Source organism: Sorex araneus, chromosome X (assembly GCF_027595985.1).
Source record: "Sorex araneus isolate mSorAra2 chromosome X, mSorAra2.pri, whole genome shotgun sequence".
NCBI lineage: Eukaryota > Metazoa > Chordata > Mammalia > Eulipotyphla > Soricidae > Sorex > Sorex araneus.
The window spans coordinates 21,332,580-21,349,397 of NC_073313.1; the positions used below are offsets into that span (position 1 = coordinate 21,332,580).

Genomic DNA, 16,818 nt, shown 5'->3' on the forward strand with positions numbered 1-16,818 from the left:
GCTCACGGATATAAGTTACTCATAGTCACTTAGCAGTTACCTAGCAGCATGATTGCCCCATCTGTCTTTATACCACGCCCCTGTTCTCGCTGTGGGTATAGGTTTCATACCAGCTAATGTCTGTCTTTAGACTCCGGTAGCCACTATAGAAGTGCAGATGCAAAAAGCAAGAGTATGATTAGAGAGAGAAATTTAGCCTGGCAATTTCTTTCAAGTGAGGAGTCTGAGCCTGGCCCCACTGACCCAGTACCGACTCCAGTAAATAAGAAGAGTCTTTATTATCTTGTCTAGGCAGAGTGATTTCCCTCTCCTACAGCAGAGAACCGCAGTGGTCACAGAACAAATGTAAAAAGCTGGAGAGAGATAGAGATAATGCTGTGATTGCTGCACAGTAATAGCTCCCCTTACATACAGGCGGGGGGGGGGGAGGAAGTAAAGCTACAAATGATGGGCATCAGGTTTCAGTAAGTATAATGAGTCAGTGAAGCATGTAAGGGCCAGTATATTTTAGAGACATCTATTCCTTGTTTTGTTCACTTTCTTCATTATCTTACCGTGCCTGAGTTTTAATCATACTATTATTTATCTAGCGCATCTATTTTAAGTCTGTTTTGTTCTATATTGGCATGAACTAATGAAAGCACTAGCTCTCTGTCCTCAGTCGAGCCACTCTACTAATTGTTAAAGTTGATTGGCAGCAGGGGGGATGGGAAAAAATAGGCTAGTCCTCATCAGAACATGGGAGCTGCAATATTGTACACTGCTTAGAGAGTGCTGTCAATGCCGCAGTGATGGGATGCCAGACTTTTCCCTGGTGGAGCCGAACAATTTTATGGAAAGGTAGAGCTGGAGTGATAAGTACAGTGGGGTCGGCTCCTGCCTGGAATGTGGCTGAGCTGGATTGAATCTCCAGCACAACGTCCAGACCCCAACCTCACCAGGAGTGACCCCTGAGTGCAGAACCAAGGATAAGCCCTGAGCCTGAAACAAACACAAATAATGACCTTGCATGGCAAAGGTATATCATACATCAAGATGTTTTAAATTATTGAACTCGGTTCCATCTGATGGTATTTATCAAGAAAGTCTCATGTTATAATATTGTTTAGAGATTGTCATTTATTTTAGGCATAATAAAAAAATAATAGAGCCAATATGTAGCCAGTACTTTCTAAAATTTCTTCAGTTGTAGTTTTCGTCCACATCCAGCCATAATCAGGACTGACTCCTGGCTCTGTGTTCAGGGGTCACTCGTGCCATGGCTAAGGGGATCTTATGTAATGAGGGGGATCATATCCAGGTTGGCTGTGTGCAAGGCAACCTCCCTACCTGCTGCACTATTGCTCCAGCCCCTCTAAAATTTTCGATATGTATAATTCTCATATGCATAACTGCATAACTAAGAATATAGGTGTGTTTTTTGTCTATGTAATTTTACACATTTTGTTTCTATGTATTTTATGAAGTGAAATGCCACTTGCAATAGCACAGCGGGTACGGCGTTTGCCTTGCACACAGCCAACCCGGGTTCGATTCCTCTGTCCCTCTCAGAGAGCCCGGCAAGCTACCGAGAGTATCCTGCCCACACGGCAGAACCTGGCAAGCTCCCCGTGGAGTATTCAATATGCCAAAAACAGTAACAACAAATCTCACAATGGAGACATTATTGGTGCCTGCTTGAGCAAATCGATGAACAACGGGATGACAGTGCTACAGTGCCACAGAAATGCCACTTACTTTCCTATACTGCTTTTTGTTTTAATTTTTCCTTTGTTCAAAAAAGTTAGGACAAAAGTGATTTATATGTCCCTCATGACGTGTTTACCATAATGTTTTTCTTCTTTTTACTTTCAGTGCAAAACTCTCTCTGGAGTCTGTGACCACATCATATCCTTGTCATCAGACCCTCTGGTTTCACAGTCTGCCCACCTGGAAGTGATTCAGCTGGCAAACGTCAAACCAAGCGAAGGGCTGGTAAGAGACTACATGTTTATCAAAGCTGCCATTCATCTCAGCCAGCTAATGATGTGGGCAACGGGTCCTCTAAGTGTGAGAATCCATGGAGTTTAACAGATAAGATAGTTTGATTTGTTTTCCGGAAAAGAATGGTATAGCATTTTTAAATTAAGTTCTCTGAAGATAAATGAAAGTGAAAGCAAATTTAAAATGGTGATTTCTGAATCATTCCTTTTATTGTGGTAATAGCTGTACTTGCATTCTTTAACCTTCTAACATAATTCCTTAAGTTTTATGGCATTTTAAGAGTTTCCTATTTAAAGGAACCACATTTACATTTAACCATGAAAGTGGGTGTGTGGTTTGTTTTGCTTTGTTTTCATTTGTTCCGGCTTATATAGGTCTTTCTTCCCTTGGGGGGGTGAGTAAACCAAACAGACAGTAGTGTTCTCAGTAACTCACATCCATTATTCCTTCTTAGGATGAGTAAGCAAGTAGATATTGCCCCAAAATAGGCTAACATCTGTGGGATGTATTTTTATTATGTAATGATAAAGAAGATCATCTTCTGTATTTTGTTAGCCTCATTTAAAATTGTGTTGGGGTACTGGAGAGATAGTACAGCAGATAGGACACTTGCCTTGCATGTGGCCAACCAGGGTTTGATCCCCAGTACCCCATATGGTCCCCCAAGCCCACCAGGAGTGATCCCTGAATGCAGTCAGGAGTAAGACCTGAGCACCAACAGCTGTGACTCAAAATTTTAAAAAAACATTGCACTGGTTCTAAATCTAACTCAAAGGAGAGCTTTCTCTTTAATAGGACTCTAGAAAGAAGCATATAATTAATATTAATGAGGAAGAGTCAAAAATCAAGAAACTGGCTGGAGAACATCTCGCTACACAGCTATTACGTGTTAATTTGGTGCTGTAGTATTTTCCAGGGAGGGAATTTTTTTACATTAATCATAGTTTTGAAATTAGGAATTTCCGAAACTATTATTAATCATATACTCAGAAAACATTCTGTGGGGAGGCACTGTCGGCCATGCTTGGGACTTAGTCCTGGTTCTGCACTCAGGCACCACTGCTGGCGGGGCCCAGGAGTCCAGGAATTGACCCGAGTTGGCAAGCTGCCTGCCCAATTTACTGTCACTCCAGCCTTGATAATATGTCCTTTAAGATGCTTTGGGGCTGGAGCAATAGCACAGGGGATAGGGCGTTTGCCTTGCACGTGGCCGACCCGGGTTCGATTCCCAGCATCCCATATGGTCCCCTGAGTACCTCCAAGGGTAATTCCTGAGTGCAGAGCCAGAAGTAACCCCTGTGCATTGCCAGATGTGACACAAAAAGAAAAAAAATTAGATCACTATGCTTAACTTTGTCTGTGGCTTTTTTTCAGAGAGGTAGAGACAGAGATAAAGATCTGTTTCAGAGGGCTGTGTTTTTACAGACCTCCAGTGATTTTTCAGTTTGAAGCCATCTATTCTACCGAATGAGCTTTCTTCTACAATTTGGCAAGTTACTTTTGGGTAGCTGCAGTTCCCTGTGTTCTATTCGAAGAGAGAAATCATCAGATACAGTCCACAAAAATCAGTGTTGTAACCTCTAAGTGTTATATCTAAATTCGATGGATTTTAAGAGGTATTTTCTAACATGTGTACACTTTTTTGAAGAAAGATTTCATTTAAATTCTGAGTGTTCCCCTCGATAACCTTTAAAAAAAGTTTTATGTAAAACATCTTTGAATCTATAGTATTGATGTGTTTCTTTTCTACAGCGCTCCTTTCAGTAGTTTTGAAGGACAAATAGCTGTCTCAGCTTGACTTGCGGAATAGGAAATTAGGGTGGCTTTTCTTTTGTTTGGGATTTTTGTTTTTGTTTTTGTTGTTATTTTGGGGGCACACTCAGTGTTCAGGGCTTACTCCTGGCTCTGCGCTCAGGATCACTCCTGGCAGGACTAGGGGGACACTGTGGGATTCTGAGGATTTAACCCAGATCAGCGCCTTGCAAGGCAAGCGCCTTACAAACTGTACTATCTCTCTGGCCCCAGAATAGGGAATTATGATGTAATCTTATATCATTTGATACTGGAAGTCATGACACCTGAATTAAGGCACTTATATAACTATGGCTGTTGGCAGGTGGAGGCGGTGAGTAATTTAAATCTCCTGCAGAATGTTGAGGTTGAAGGGGACTAGACTAGACCATCTTTTTTTATGTTTCATTTTGTGGTGCAGGGAACTGAGCCCGGGTGTCATGCATGCAGTACATGCACTTGACTGCTGGGTGACACTCACAGCTCAGTCTAGATCATCTTAAGTTTCATCCAGGGGACAGTGGGTGGGGCACCAGCCTTTCAGTCCCTGACACCCCATTTTTTCCTGCGAGCCTCACCAGAAATGCATTGGGCTTGCAGAACTAGGAGCAAGCCCTGAGCACAACCGGGCATGGACCAAAAATACAAACACACACACACACACACACACACACAAATTTCATCCAGCTTTATGACTGGTTCTAAGGAAGCCTTGCTTTGAGAAAAGAACCTGATGGTTTTTCCTCTGATTTTCACTTAACTAAGAGGAGAGGAGGAAAAAGATATAAATGAGTAAAAATAATGATAATTAAAGGATTTGATGACATCTTGATTTGTTTCTAAATATAATTGTAGCCCTGAGTAGGATTTTCATGTTTTAAATTTGAAAGAAAGAGGTAGATTGGTATTTGATTCTTTGGTATAGTTGTGAACAAAAAATGCTTATAATTAGATTCATTTCAATAATGTAAGATAGATTTGGAAGAGAAAATTAAAGAAGTACCTATCATTTGCAGGTATTTTTTTCATATAAAGAGTACATAATATTTTTTTCAAATGGCAAAATAAAATCACAAATCTTCACCAGCTTATGTTTTATCAGGTTTAAGTAATAACCAGTAGAAGTAGGATATTTAAATAAATATAAATGAATTATATGTGAACAAAGCTTATTCTTCGATCTCACATTTACATTTCTTTTAATCAATTTTTAATTATTTACTATTGTTTTAGGACTGGAGCGATAGCACAGAGGGTAGGGTGTTTGCCTTGCACGAGGCCGACCCGGGTTTGATTCCTCCATCCTCTCGGAGAGCCCAGCAAGCTACTGAGAGTATCCCACCCGCACAGCAGAGCCTGGCAAGCTCCCCGTGGTGTATTCTATATGCCAAAAACAGTAACAACAAGTCTCACAATGGAGACGTAACTGGTGCCCGCTTGAGCAATTTGATGAACTACAGGATGACAGTGCTTCAGTGCTACTATTGTTTTAAGATAATGAAAGATGTGAAAGATGTTTAAGATAATGAAAGATTATTACTAACACCTCCATGTGTCAGTAATACAACACAAATCACCATCACACTATCAAAATCACCGCTGTACCCTTTCCTGCCGCATCCCTTTTCCTTCCCTCTGGTGACCTTCAGTTTTCACAGCCTAGGACAATTTTTATCGCACATTTAAATTTAGAATTGCTGCAGGGAGGTGCGAGAAATTTAAGAGAATGACTTTATAACTACCTAGAAAATGTGTTTTAGAGCAAGATCAACTGTATCTTGTTAGGAAAATGTTTCAAAGGAGGAAAAGTCAAATCTATAACGTTGAATGCTCATAAAAGTTAATTATATAACAGCTTCTTATGATTTATATGAAATGGAAAAGACTAGAAATTTTCCATAAGTTATGAAAGTTATCATTTTTAAAATCAACCACCTTTAGGTAAGTTTAGTTGGCCACATTTGACATCAGTAGTTTTCAGTGGCTTAATTAGTCCAGCAACATCTGCAGAAAATCTTACTCCAGCTTTGCAATAGAACATCTCACATAGGCAAAATATTCTTTCTTTGGTAAGCTAGATAGTTTATCAACTTTTTCCCTAATTAGTAAAATCTCCTAGGTTTTCTTAGAGTTTAGAAACCTGAGCATACGTTCTGTTGGAAATGTGCTTAGTTATGATTAAAATATACGAAGATAGCTTCTTGAATATTTTAGAACAATAATTAGCAGGAAATTAAAGAAAAGGAAATGAAAGCTATTAGAACATAAGAAACCTTGATAAGAGCCTAGAGATTAGTAGATCAGAAAAGTAAGGGATTGGGGAAAATCCTTGTGGAAGCTTTTTGACCTCAGAGAGTTGTTTTGCTGTTTAGACTCTGGGACTTTCTTCAGATATGACTTATTCCATTGACCTGATTGTAAAGTTGCTTTGGCTCCTGTTGGTTCACCTGACATTTGGAGACAATGTGAGGCAAATGTCATGTTGGCAAGCTGAGCAGAAGAGAGGAGCTGTTGGAGTCAGCTTCAGAATTAATTTCATTGGTTTTAATTTTCAATAAAAAAAGAAAAGAAAAGAAGATTGAAATTGCTGATGAAATGGGTAGACCAAGATTTGTCTCATTTCCAGAGAGAGCCAATTGAGTTGCATATCTTCCTGCCATTTTATCCCCCGATAGAGGTGAACAAGTGAACCGTATGTTTCTTTGGACTCTTTATCACTCAGAAGACTCTAGTTTGAAAATCATCCAAGTTACTTGTCTCTTCTCTTTCTTCTGGTGCCTCACTTGGCTACTTATTTTATTCTTATTATCATAGGGAGATAAAAAAAGAAGAAGTCAGTTCTGATTATAAAGAGCAATTACAAGAAGTGATATACTGAGGTTAGAAATGAAATATTATGTAAGACAAAATAGTCTTTGTGTCATTTTAAAATACTCCTTATTTTTTGTCCTATTGCTTGTAAATGTTAAGTTCTTCAATTTGAACTTTGTGTAAAGCTACATCCTGCTTAAGCACTTAAAAATACTTCTATGAATCTGAAACACTTAGCTTTAATATAATTATATAATATTATATGATGAGATTTTCTTTTTATAACTGATAGATACTTGATTTGACTTATAATTGCCTATTTTAAGCTGGCAATTAATTTAATTATTTGAATTATTTTATATTGGCATATACAATAATTATACACACATTTTTATTGCCCAGATATTGCTAGATAATTTTTAAGATCTTTCATTATCCCGATGATAATAATGTCTTTTCTAAACATTTATCTTAGGATACTAGATTTTTCAGTATGATCTAATCATTTATGAAATTATTTTGATCTCTTTGCCGACACCTTAAAATATAATCAGAATTACAGTGTTGAGAGGAATGTGGATAAAAATACAATAATCTACCTCTTTATTTAGTTGTTAGAAGAGATAAGTGATGAAAAGAAATTTGTAAAATCTTAAATCTAGTTACTCTTTATAACCTCCTTGTGCCTTGTACAAAGTAAATTTGTGCTCAAGAGGCCTTAGTTGTTTAAAATTGATGTTAAATAGTGGATGTTTGATTTTAATAGCTATGGATGCCAAATACTATGATCTAACAAGAAAAGTGAGGGTATACAACTCTCCTTTTAATTCATTGAAAATATCAGGACCTTGTTGGATGAATATCAACTAGACTGCCTGGGCTTGAAACCAGGCTTCACCCCCTTGGTCCAACTCCCCGGCATCTCTGTGCCTCAGATTCTTTCTCTCAAAACTAGAGGTAGTGATAGTTGCTGCCACATAGGCTATGGTGAAATTAATCTAAAACATTTCAAACAGTCCCAGGCAGATTGTCACAAGTAGATCTTAGTAAATGATGCTGAGCAACAGTAATGATAATTGTTCTGTATGTTGAAGTCATACATATAGTTTCTTTCTCTTTTTCCGCTTAAACCTCGAACAATCCTTAAACCTCGAACAATCCCTGTAAATAAAATAGTATTTAAATCTTGCAAATATACTTTAATAGTCTTTATTAATTTTATATCTTCTTAATTCCTGGAATAGGGAACAGGATTGCAAGGGTAGTGTCCTCTTCTAGCTTCTGTAACAGAACCGTTGTATATGCCTTGTAATAAATAATGGAGGGCCCTAGCAGTATTACAGTGGGTAGGGCTTTGCCAGGTTCAATCCCCAGCACCCCATATGGTACCTGAGGCCTGCCAGGAGGGATCCCTGAGTGCAGTGCCAGGAGTAAGTCCTAAGCACCGCTTAGTAGCACTGCACTGTTGCACTGTTGCCCCGTTGTTCATTGATTTTACTCGAGCGGGCACCAGTAATATCTCCATTGTGAGACTTATTGTTACTGTGTTTGTCATATCAAATACACCACAGGTAGCTTGCCAGGCTCTGCCGTGTGGGCGGGATACTCTCAGTAGCTTGCCAGGCTCTCCGAGAGGGACGGAGGAGGAATTGAACCCGGGTCGGCCACGTGCAAAGCAAATGCCCTACCCACTGTGCTATTGCTCCAGTCCATAATAATAGCAGTGTTGTCCCATTGTTCATCAATTTGCTTGAGCGAGCACCAGTAACATCTCCATTGTGAGACTTGTTACTGTTTTTGGCATATCGAATATACGCCATGGGTAGCTTGCCAGGCTCTGCTGTGGGGGTGGGATACTCTCGGTAACTTGCCGGGCTCTCTGAGAGGGATGGAGGAATTGAACACAGGTCGGCCGCATGCAAGGCAAACATCTTACCCACTGTGCTATCGCTCCAGTCCACCACTTGGTATGGCACAAAACCAAAAAATACAATGAACAAATACTAACTTCAAAAGTAAATCTCTTGTATACTTGTTACCAGTATAGGGTATCATCATTTGATAAAGGTATGATCATATTATTGTATGATCATAGTCTATAGTTATTATCCTGTTTATCAATTTTTATTTATACTTCTTTTGAGGTTATCTTATATAATGAATTTTATTTTGAGAAGCTTATAGTCACAGATAAAGCATCATCCTTTAGAATTCAATTCATTTCATTTCACATAAGAGATTCAGGTTCAACCATTCGGAACTGATACTAGCACTTTTTATATAAGGCATTCATAGCATAACCTTTAAGAACAAAAAACTACCCAGCGATTCCTTTTGGAGAGTGGGGTGGCTTACCAAGAAGCAATCAGGAGCCACTTCAGCTAGTTCTAGGGGCTCTAACTCATAAAGTCATTACCCTGTCCCCCAAGCCAGTGATTTCTTAATGATTTCATCCCATAATCTTTCCTACTTCTTTTTTCCTCTTTATAAACAATTGGGGGAGGGGCACACCTGGCAATGTTCAGTGGTTACTCCTTTCCCTGCACTCAAGAAATACTCCCGGTGTTGTTTGGGAATGGGGGAGGAATCGAACCCTGATTATCTAAGTGCAAGTCAAGTGCCTTATTTGCTGTACTATATCGCTCCAGTCTTTAATTGTTATTTATTTTTGATAGATTTCTATTTCATCAAATAAAAAATTGTTATTCTTAAATTTCTCATTTATGTTCGTATACATTTTGGGTTTCCAAGTATGTAATTAAGTTAAAGGTAAGGAAAATTAACATAGTAATTACTTGCTTTACATAGTGATAAAATATATACCTTTTCTGAATTGATATTCTTGGTTACTATAACAATTCTTATTTCAGAGATCAAGTTCATGAAAATTAGTATAATTTTTAAATCAGGTTTTCTAAATGCAAAGCAATGTTATAGGAAAAATTCAGGTATTAGGATGAAGCCCTGAGCACTGCTTTTAAAGTGACAATAATTTAGAGCCAAAAACCCTGTTTACAGAATTATGTTTTTTTCTGATTTACTTTAATGAAAATATAAGATATGTCAAATCCATCTTATGTTGATAAATCCAATCACTATACATAACATAAAAATTTTATTCTTTAAACTTTTGCAGTCAGCACTGGGCTGGAGTGATAGCGCAGTTGGGTAGGGCGTTTGCCTTGCACGTGGCTGACCTGGGTTCGATTCCTCTGCCCTCTCAGAGAGCCTGACAAGCTACCAAGAGTATCCCTCCTGCACAACAGAGCCTGGCAAGCTCCCCATGGCATATTTGATATGCCAAAAACAGTAACAACAAGTCTGACAATGGAGACATTACTGGTGCCCGCTCGAGCAAATTGATGAACAACGGGAGGACAGTGGACAGACAGTGAAAAACTTTTGCAATTTCAGGATTTTTGTGTAATTTTTAAACTTTAATGAAACTTTTTATAAAGTTCTTTCTTTAAATAGAAAAGTGGAGCTGACTATATAGTACAAGGGGTTCTGCAGATGACCCCAGTTTGATCCCTTGCACTGCATATGATCCCCCCGAGTACTGCCAGGAGTAATCCCTGAACACAGAGCCAAAGAGTAATCCCTGAGAACCACGAGGCATCACCCCAAAATTAATAAATACACAAGTAGAAAACAAACTTGGCCCAGAACAGATTACTTTTAGAATAAAGAAACTGTGGTACATCTACACAATGGAATACTACACAGCCCCCAGGAAAATGAAATCTTGAAATTTGCTTAAAATTGAATGGACATGGAGAGTATCAAATGTACAGGAGAAAAGAGTTTTGAGTAGTATTTTATCAGTCTTTTCTCTCCATTTGTGATTGAAGTGGCTCTTTAGGAACTGACTTCATTGTAAATTCACTATCAAGAATAACGAGCTAATAACATGAGTGTGTGAATTTCCCATTACTAATTTCATTCTGCCACAGAATATGTAGTATGTGTTTTGAGGAAGTGAGGTCTGTTTGTTCTATAGGTCACTAAGGTACCATGGTGCATTTTACATTTTACTTCTAAAAAGTTAAAAATAGGAGCCACATCCAGTAGTGCTTAGCTTAGTGCCATGGTCTTATGGGATCCATTGAACTACACTCAGCAATGTTGGGATTGGAGACAGAGACACAATTGCCAGGATTGTGGGTCCTATATATGCTAGGCATGTGCTACCACATAAGCTATCTCTCTTGCCCTCATGCTGCATTTTATATGTCGTATAAGCAATTCATTTATCAAGTAGTTATTTGATTGATTTGAGTATAGGGATCTATGCTCAAGTTTCAGAAAGCAATTATATTCCAAGACAAATTTTTCACCAGTTTAAAAACAGTATTATTGATGCATGGATTTATCCCTGAGGCATGAATTTTAATTTGCCTGTGACACTTTAAATTTTATGGGATTAATTTTTTGCAAATGAGGTTTTATACTTCAAAATAATTCCACTTGCTTCATTTTCCTGATGCTTTCTTTTTCTTAGGGTATGTATATTAAATCAACATATGATGGCCTTCATGTTATTACTGGGACTACAGAAAATGTAAGTATTACAATATTTCAATTTTGGGCATATGTTTTTCCCTTAATGTTAAATAACATATCTCATATAATTGAAGTTGACTTCTTTTTCAATATTTTTACTGAGATTCTGTGGTTTACTCTTAATAATGGTTTCTCATGCACATAATTCCAGTGAAGTTGACTTCTAAGGACATAAAACTCAAAAGGCATTGTGAGTTCATGAGTGCTAGATTAGAGAGAATTTACCATTTTACTTAGTTTACAATAGCTATTTATTTAAAGTGAGTTAGATGAGAATGGAGGACTAATACCCAAGAATAACAGAAATTAGTACCAGATTTGTTCTATGGCTTGGAGACCAGCATCACATGCTGGGGAAAGGGCAGCTCAGATAGATAAGGGAATACCAAGCAAAAATGTAGTGGGAGGACCCGTTCGGGATGGGAGAGGCGTGCACGGAGCAGACTATAGACCGAACACATTGGCCACCCAGGACCTCCATTACTAACCATAACACCCAAAGGGAGAGAGGAAACAGAGGGGAATGCCCTGCCAAAGAGGCGGGGTGGGGAGGGGGATAGGGTGGGAATGGGTGGGAGGGATGATGGGGTCATCAGCGGAGGACGGGCACTGGTGGAGGGATAGATACTCAAGCTGTATATGACTGAAACGCAAGCACAAGAATATGTAAACCTGTATCTATACCCCCACAGTGATTCATTAATAAAAAAATAATAATAATAAATAAAAAATAAAGTGAGTTAGATGTTTTCTGTTGATAGCCAGAGATTTATCTTTGTTAAGTAAATTCTGATCATGAGAACTTATTTTGACATCTAAAAAATCCCCTTCCATCTATCAAGTAGTTATACTAAGAAACTAAACACATGTGAGACATGTATTAGTAAGGATTTCTGACAACTATCAGTATGATTCAACTTAATTCAATAGAGAAGATGTATGAAGTAGCTGTGTTTTTCACAGTGAGGACCTTTCCTTGACCATCATCATCAGCCTCCTATGGAAAATTGTTAGATATGAAAAATTTGAGGTCCTACCCAGACCTACTGAATCAGAAACTCTGGAGACTGGCCTGTTTCTTAATATGAGCATCTGTTTTCCCAGGTGATTCTGAAACATGCTCAAGCTTGAGAACCACTGCAGAGAGTGGATCTAAAGATCCTAGAATTAGATTCTGTAACTTGTTCTGCATCTTAATTGCAGTATAATTTTTGCCAAGTCACTTCCCTTCTCATTGCTTTAGTTACCTCAACTGTAAATTCAAAATAACATAATCTGTTCTATACCTCACTAGGTTTTGAAAAATCATATAAGTGTATTAATATTATTTACTGCTATCAAAGTCCATGCTATATCGAGCAATAGAAATATGAAGGGATCTTGCTGGGCATCACTATGTTCAGTATAATAGATGTGACTAGCATAATATTAACCATTATTCTTGCATTTGGTTGAATCAGATTTCCATTCTACTGCTTTAAGCAAGTGCTAAGCTATATTTTTTCTTTAGAAAGACTGAAAAATTGTACGTTTATGTGTCCCTTGAAAGAAGACTGAAGTAGAATTAATTTAGTTTGAAATTAATATCAACATCAACATTTTACCAACCTTTTCTTTTAAAAACGAACATTCTTTTCTTCCAATTCACCTATTACTTTAATCATTGTTTATTTTTCCCTCAGCTTTTCTTGTTTTCTTGTGAAGATGACACACATAATACAGATTGCAAACCAAGTGCTATAATCACTTTGTTTTTCGATTCAAAGTATGATAGTGAGGGGCTGGAGTGATAGCACAGCGGGTAGGGCATTTGCCTTGCACGCGGCCGACCCGGGTTCGATTCCCAGCATCCCATATGGTCCCCTGAGCACCGCCGGGAGTAATTCCTGAGTGCAGAGCCAGGAATAACCCCTGTGCATCGCCGGGTGTGACCCAAAAAGCAAAAAAGAAAAAACAACAACAAAAAAACAAAGTATGATAATGAATTATGAAATCAAGAATATCAGTTAGAAACTAAAGAGATACTATTGATGTTAAGGCTCTTGCTTAGCATTTGACTGGCCATCATTCAATCCCGGTACTACATATGTGCCTTGAGCACTGCTAGGAGTGATGCCTGAGCATGAAACCCTAAGCACGGTCATATGTGGCTCACCCCTAAATCAGTTGAAACTATTTTTTTTTTTGCTTTTTTTGGTCACACGCGGCACTGCACAGGGGTTACTCCTTGCCCTGCACTCAGGAATTACTCCTGGCGGTGCTTGGGGGACCATAGGGGTTGCTGGGAATCAAACCCGGGTTGGCCACGTGCAAGGCAAACACCCTACTCGCTATGCTATCGCTTAAGCCCCATCACCCCTAAATCAATTGAATTGCAGATTACTGGACACTGAATCGCTATAATGGTTCTGTATGAGAGCAGGCACTAGAAACTCCATCTAGTTCTCCACAGAATTCTTAGATCGTTTCACCCTTGCTTCTGCCTTCTCCCTGACATTAAGAATTGCTCTTTAAACTGTGTGTTTAACGTTGAACAAAGATTGAAGCACAAATGAGAAAAGAACAAACAGCAGGGGTCCAAGCCCTCATGGTATCATGCAGACCACTAAAAGTCAATGTTGTGTCGTGATTTGATCCAAATTTTTACAAAGAATTGGTTGGAATGCTTAATGACTTTATCAAACCACCGAACTCAGCAGGATGCGACATGACTGGCTCCTTTTTCCCACACTGTCCACCAGAATACTGTCCTTTTCTGCTTTTGCCCACTTGCCCTACCAGTCCTTGATAAATCCCAACCCTGTCTCCTCATATTGAGACTTAAGATGTTTCTGGGACAAGTCCACTATCTTCTCAGGTGCATAGCACTCGAATAAAATTTGTTTTTTCCTTACAAAAAAATAGAATATCAGTTAGCTATACATTGTGAACTACTTAAAACTCTTAAGGCAATAAGATACTGTAAAATATATTCTTATCACTAAAAACAGAATCATTCTCATTTTTTTGTACTTTTTTGATCACTTATTCATTTTCTTGGTTGAGAAATTTAAACTACCTTGCTGACCCATGAGGAATATAAGTATCTATGAAAATGGGTAATAAAATTTTGTCGAGGGAGAATTAAAAAATGGTAAATGTTGAAAGGTGAAATCAAAGGAATCACATAAAGAGAGATTTTGAATGGAATCTTGAAGAATTGGTAGGGACATATTTCTAGGTTTTCTTGTGTCTATAAAAAGAAGTTGAATACTGGGGCCGGAGCGATAGCACAGCGGGGAGGGTGTTTGCCTTGCACGCGGCCGACCCGGGTTCGATCCCCGGCATCCCATATGGTCCCGCAAGCACCGCCAGGGGTCATTCCTGAGTGAAAAGCCAGGAGTAACCCCTGAGCATCGCTGGGTGTGACCCAAAAAGAAAAAAAAAAAAAGAAGTTGAATACTGTAATACTTTATTCATGTTAGCTACTCAGTAATATTCAATACATGAATACATGGTCAAAGAAAATTTAATACTTTGAGTAATTTAGATATTAGCCATATATTTATAGTTCATTTAATTCTTTTTTGAAAGTATTCATTGTTTTTTCATATATTCTGTTATTTGTAATTAGGAGATTGGGACTTAATAAAGTTGTATTGAGTCAATAAAACTGTTCACTAAAGTAAGTTGTTTTGTTTTTCTGTGCCATAGAACTATGCTGGAGACCAAACTGCATTTTATGCAAAGTGATATCTAGACCTCTTTTTAATATTGGAAGTCTCTAGTTTATTTAAAATTCCCTTTTATCTATCTCTTCAAAAATCTAGTTTAATTTCCTTGAAAATTTTTGTAACTATCTGATACTTTGCATCATGACTAAAGTCCTTGACTGGATACTTTTTCTTCCATATTCTTTTGCTATATCGGTTCTGAGCCAAGTAATGCAAGTGCTGAGAGGCATAACTCTATTAATGTTTTACAAACTTTACAGAATTGTTACATTCTGGGACCCTGAGAGCTAGTACAGTGTATGAGGCACTTGCCCCGAAGGCTGTTGATTCAAGTTCTAGCTTCACCACCCCAGATGGCCTCTTAAAACCATCAGGAGGGATCCCTGAACTAAGATTCAGGAGTAATCCTGAGCACCACTGGGTGTGACCCCAAAGCCTACTCACCCCCCAAACAGAATCGTTATGTTCTTTTAAATTGCTATTTGTCTAATTATTGGCATATCCTAAAGGTGCCAGGAAATAATACATTTTTTCTTGTTATGACAAACTTAAGTTTGGGCTCACAGCTGAGATGACTATGCGCTTTGAATAGTATACTTACTACACCATAAATTGGAGTTCCTTAGCATATCATCTTCTCTTGAATAATAACTTACAGTGAATAATTTTATTGTAACTTTTAAAATTTCTTGAATTGAGGATAATATTGTTTAAAGACATCTATTTAAAGATAATTGGAAATTAATAAAAGGTAAAGGAACTTGCGGGGTATAAACACCACTAAATGGATTGAACTAGTACTTTTTAACTCTGGTAGAATACATCACAGAGAGTGAGACAGACTTAGTGGTTCTGAGCAAACATAGCAAGCTAGTCTCAACAACCTTGAGCTAGGGGCAGCTTCGGATAATTATTTAGTTTGGCATCACCTACTTCCTGGCTCCCATCATCAGGGCCATTCTTTAACATATACTTTGCTGAGTTAAGATATATGCTGTGAACAAAGACTTGAATAATTATATTGCTCTGGCCATGTGATGATCAGCAATTAACAAGTACCTTTAATATATAGCATTGAAGTTATGGTAATTTAGTAAGTCTTAGCAGGAATTTTGCTGCTTGCTGTGCATTTGAGGCACCCATTATCCAAACTACACTGAACATGTTTTACCTAGCAGACTTTCCAAACGTTTGGAATCTTATTAAAGGTAGGAACAATTTCCTGCAAGAACTCCTTTTTAAAAGCAAATCGTGGCCTGGAGAGATTTGCGTACAGGGTTTCAGTTAAAAAAAAAAAGAAGAAAAAGAAAACCCTATTTCAGGGTCTCAAAAGTAATATTTTACTTTGCAGATTTCATCACTAAATCATTCGCCTTGAACTAATGACTATGTACCAGTGTTTATAGTTATGTTTAATAAATTGGCACCTCCTCAAAAGGATATTTTTCATAAAAATACATTTTCTTCATATCCACATGTATAATACATATTATCATCAAAATTTCTAATACTATATACAATAGCAATATTGTATATAGTAATACAATCAATAATCTGCCATCATGAATGGTAAAATAAGGATACTGTTTTAAATTCATTGCCCAGACCTATAATAGTATAAAATGTCTCAAAAATGTCTATCTTCAATTTTATTTTGGTTTTTTGTAGTCTTCATAAACTTGTTAACATTTATTCCCCAACTTTGGGCTTTTTTGCTTGTTTGTTTTTATTTTTAATTCCATATGGGAATAATGAAAAAAGTTGTAGTTATGACATCCTGTAGAAATGTTGGCAGTTTATTTAGTACAGGCGCTTTGCCAGTATATTATATCAGATGATGCCTAGAAATAGGATGCAATTTTTTTAGGTTTAGAGAGATAGTGTTATATAATGTAGCTATGCTAATTTTTGTCCATCTTTTAATTTTCATTTCTCAGTTAATAAGAATTTATATTAT

At 37.7% G+C, this 16,818-nt stretch overlaps 1 protein-coding gene across 5 annotated transcripts in view; it reads left to right on the forward strand.

Moving 5' to 3' along the window:
* CNKSR2 (connector enhancer of kinase suppressor of Ras 2) overlaps positions 1-16,818 on the forward strand; it is a 266,721-nt gene that overhangs the window by 111,105 nt on the left and 138,798 nt on the right. For all 5 annotated transcript variants that reach the window (XM_004612236.2, XM_004612237.2, XM_055120826.1 and 2 more), the window contains exons 6-7: positions 1,855-1,974; positions 11,087-11,146. In XM_004612236.2, coding sequence (XP_004612293.1) covers positions 1,855-1,974; positions 11,087-11,146 — 180 coding nt within the window. The remainder of the gene's footprint in view (positions 1-1,854; positions 1,975-11,086; positions 11,147-16,818) is intronic.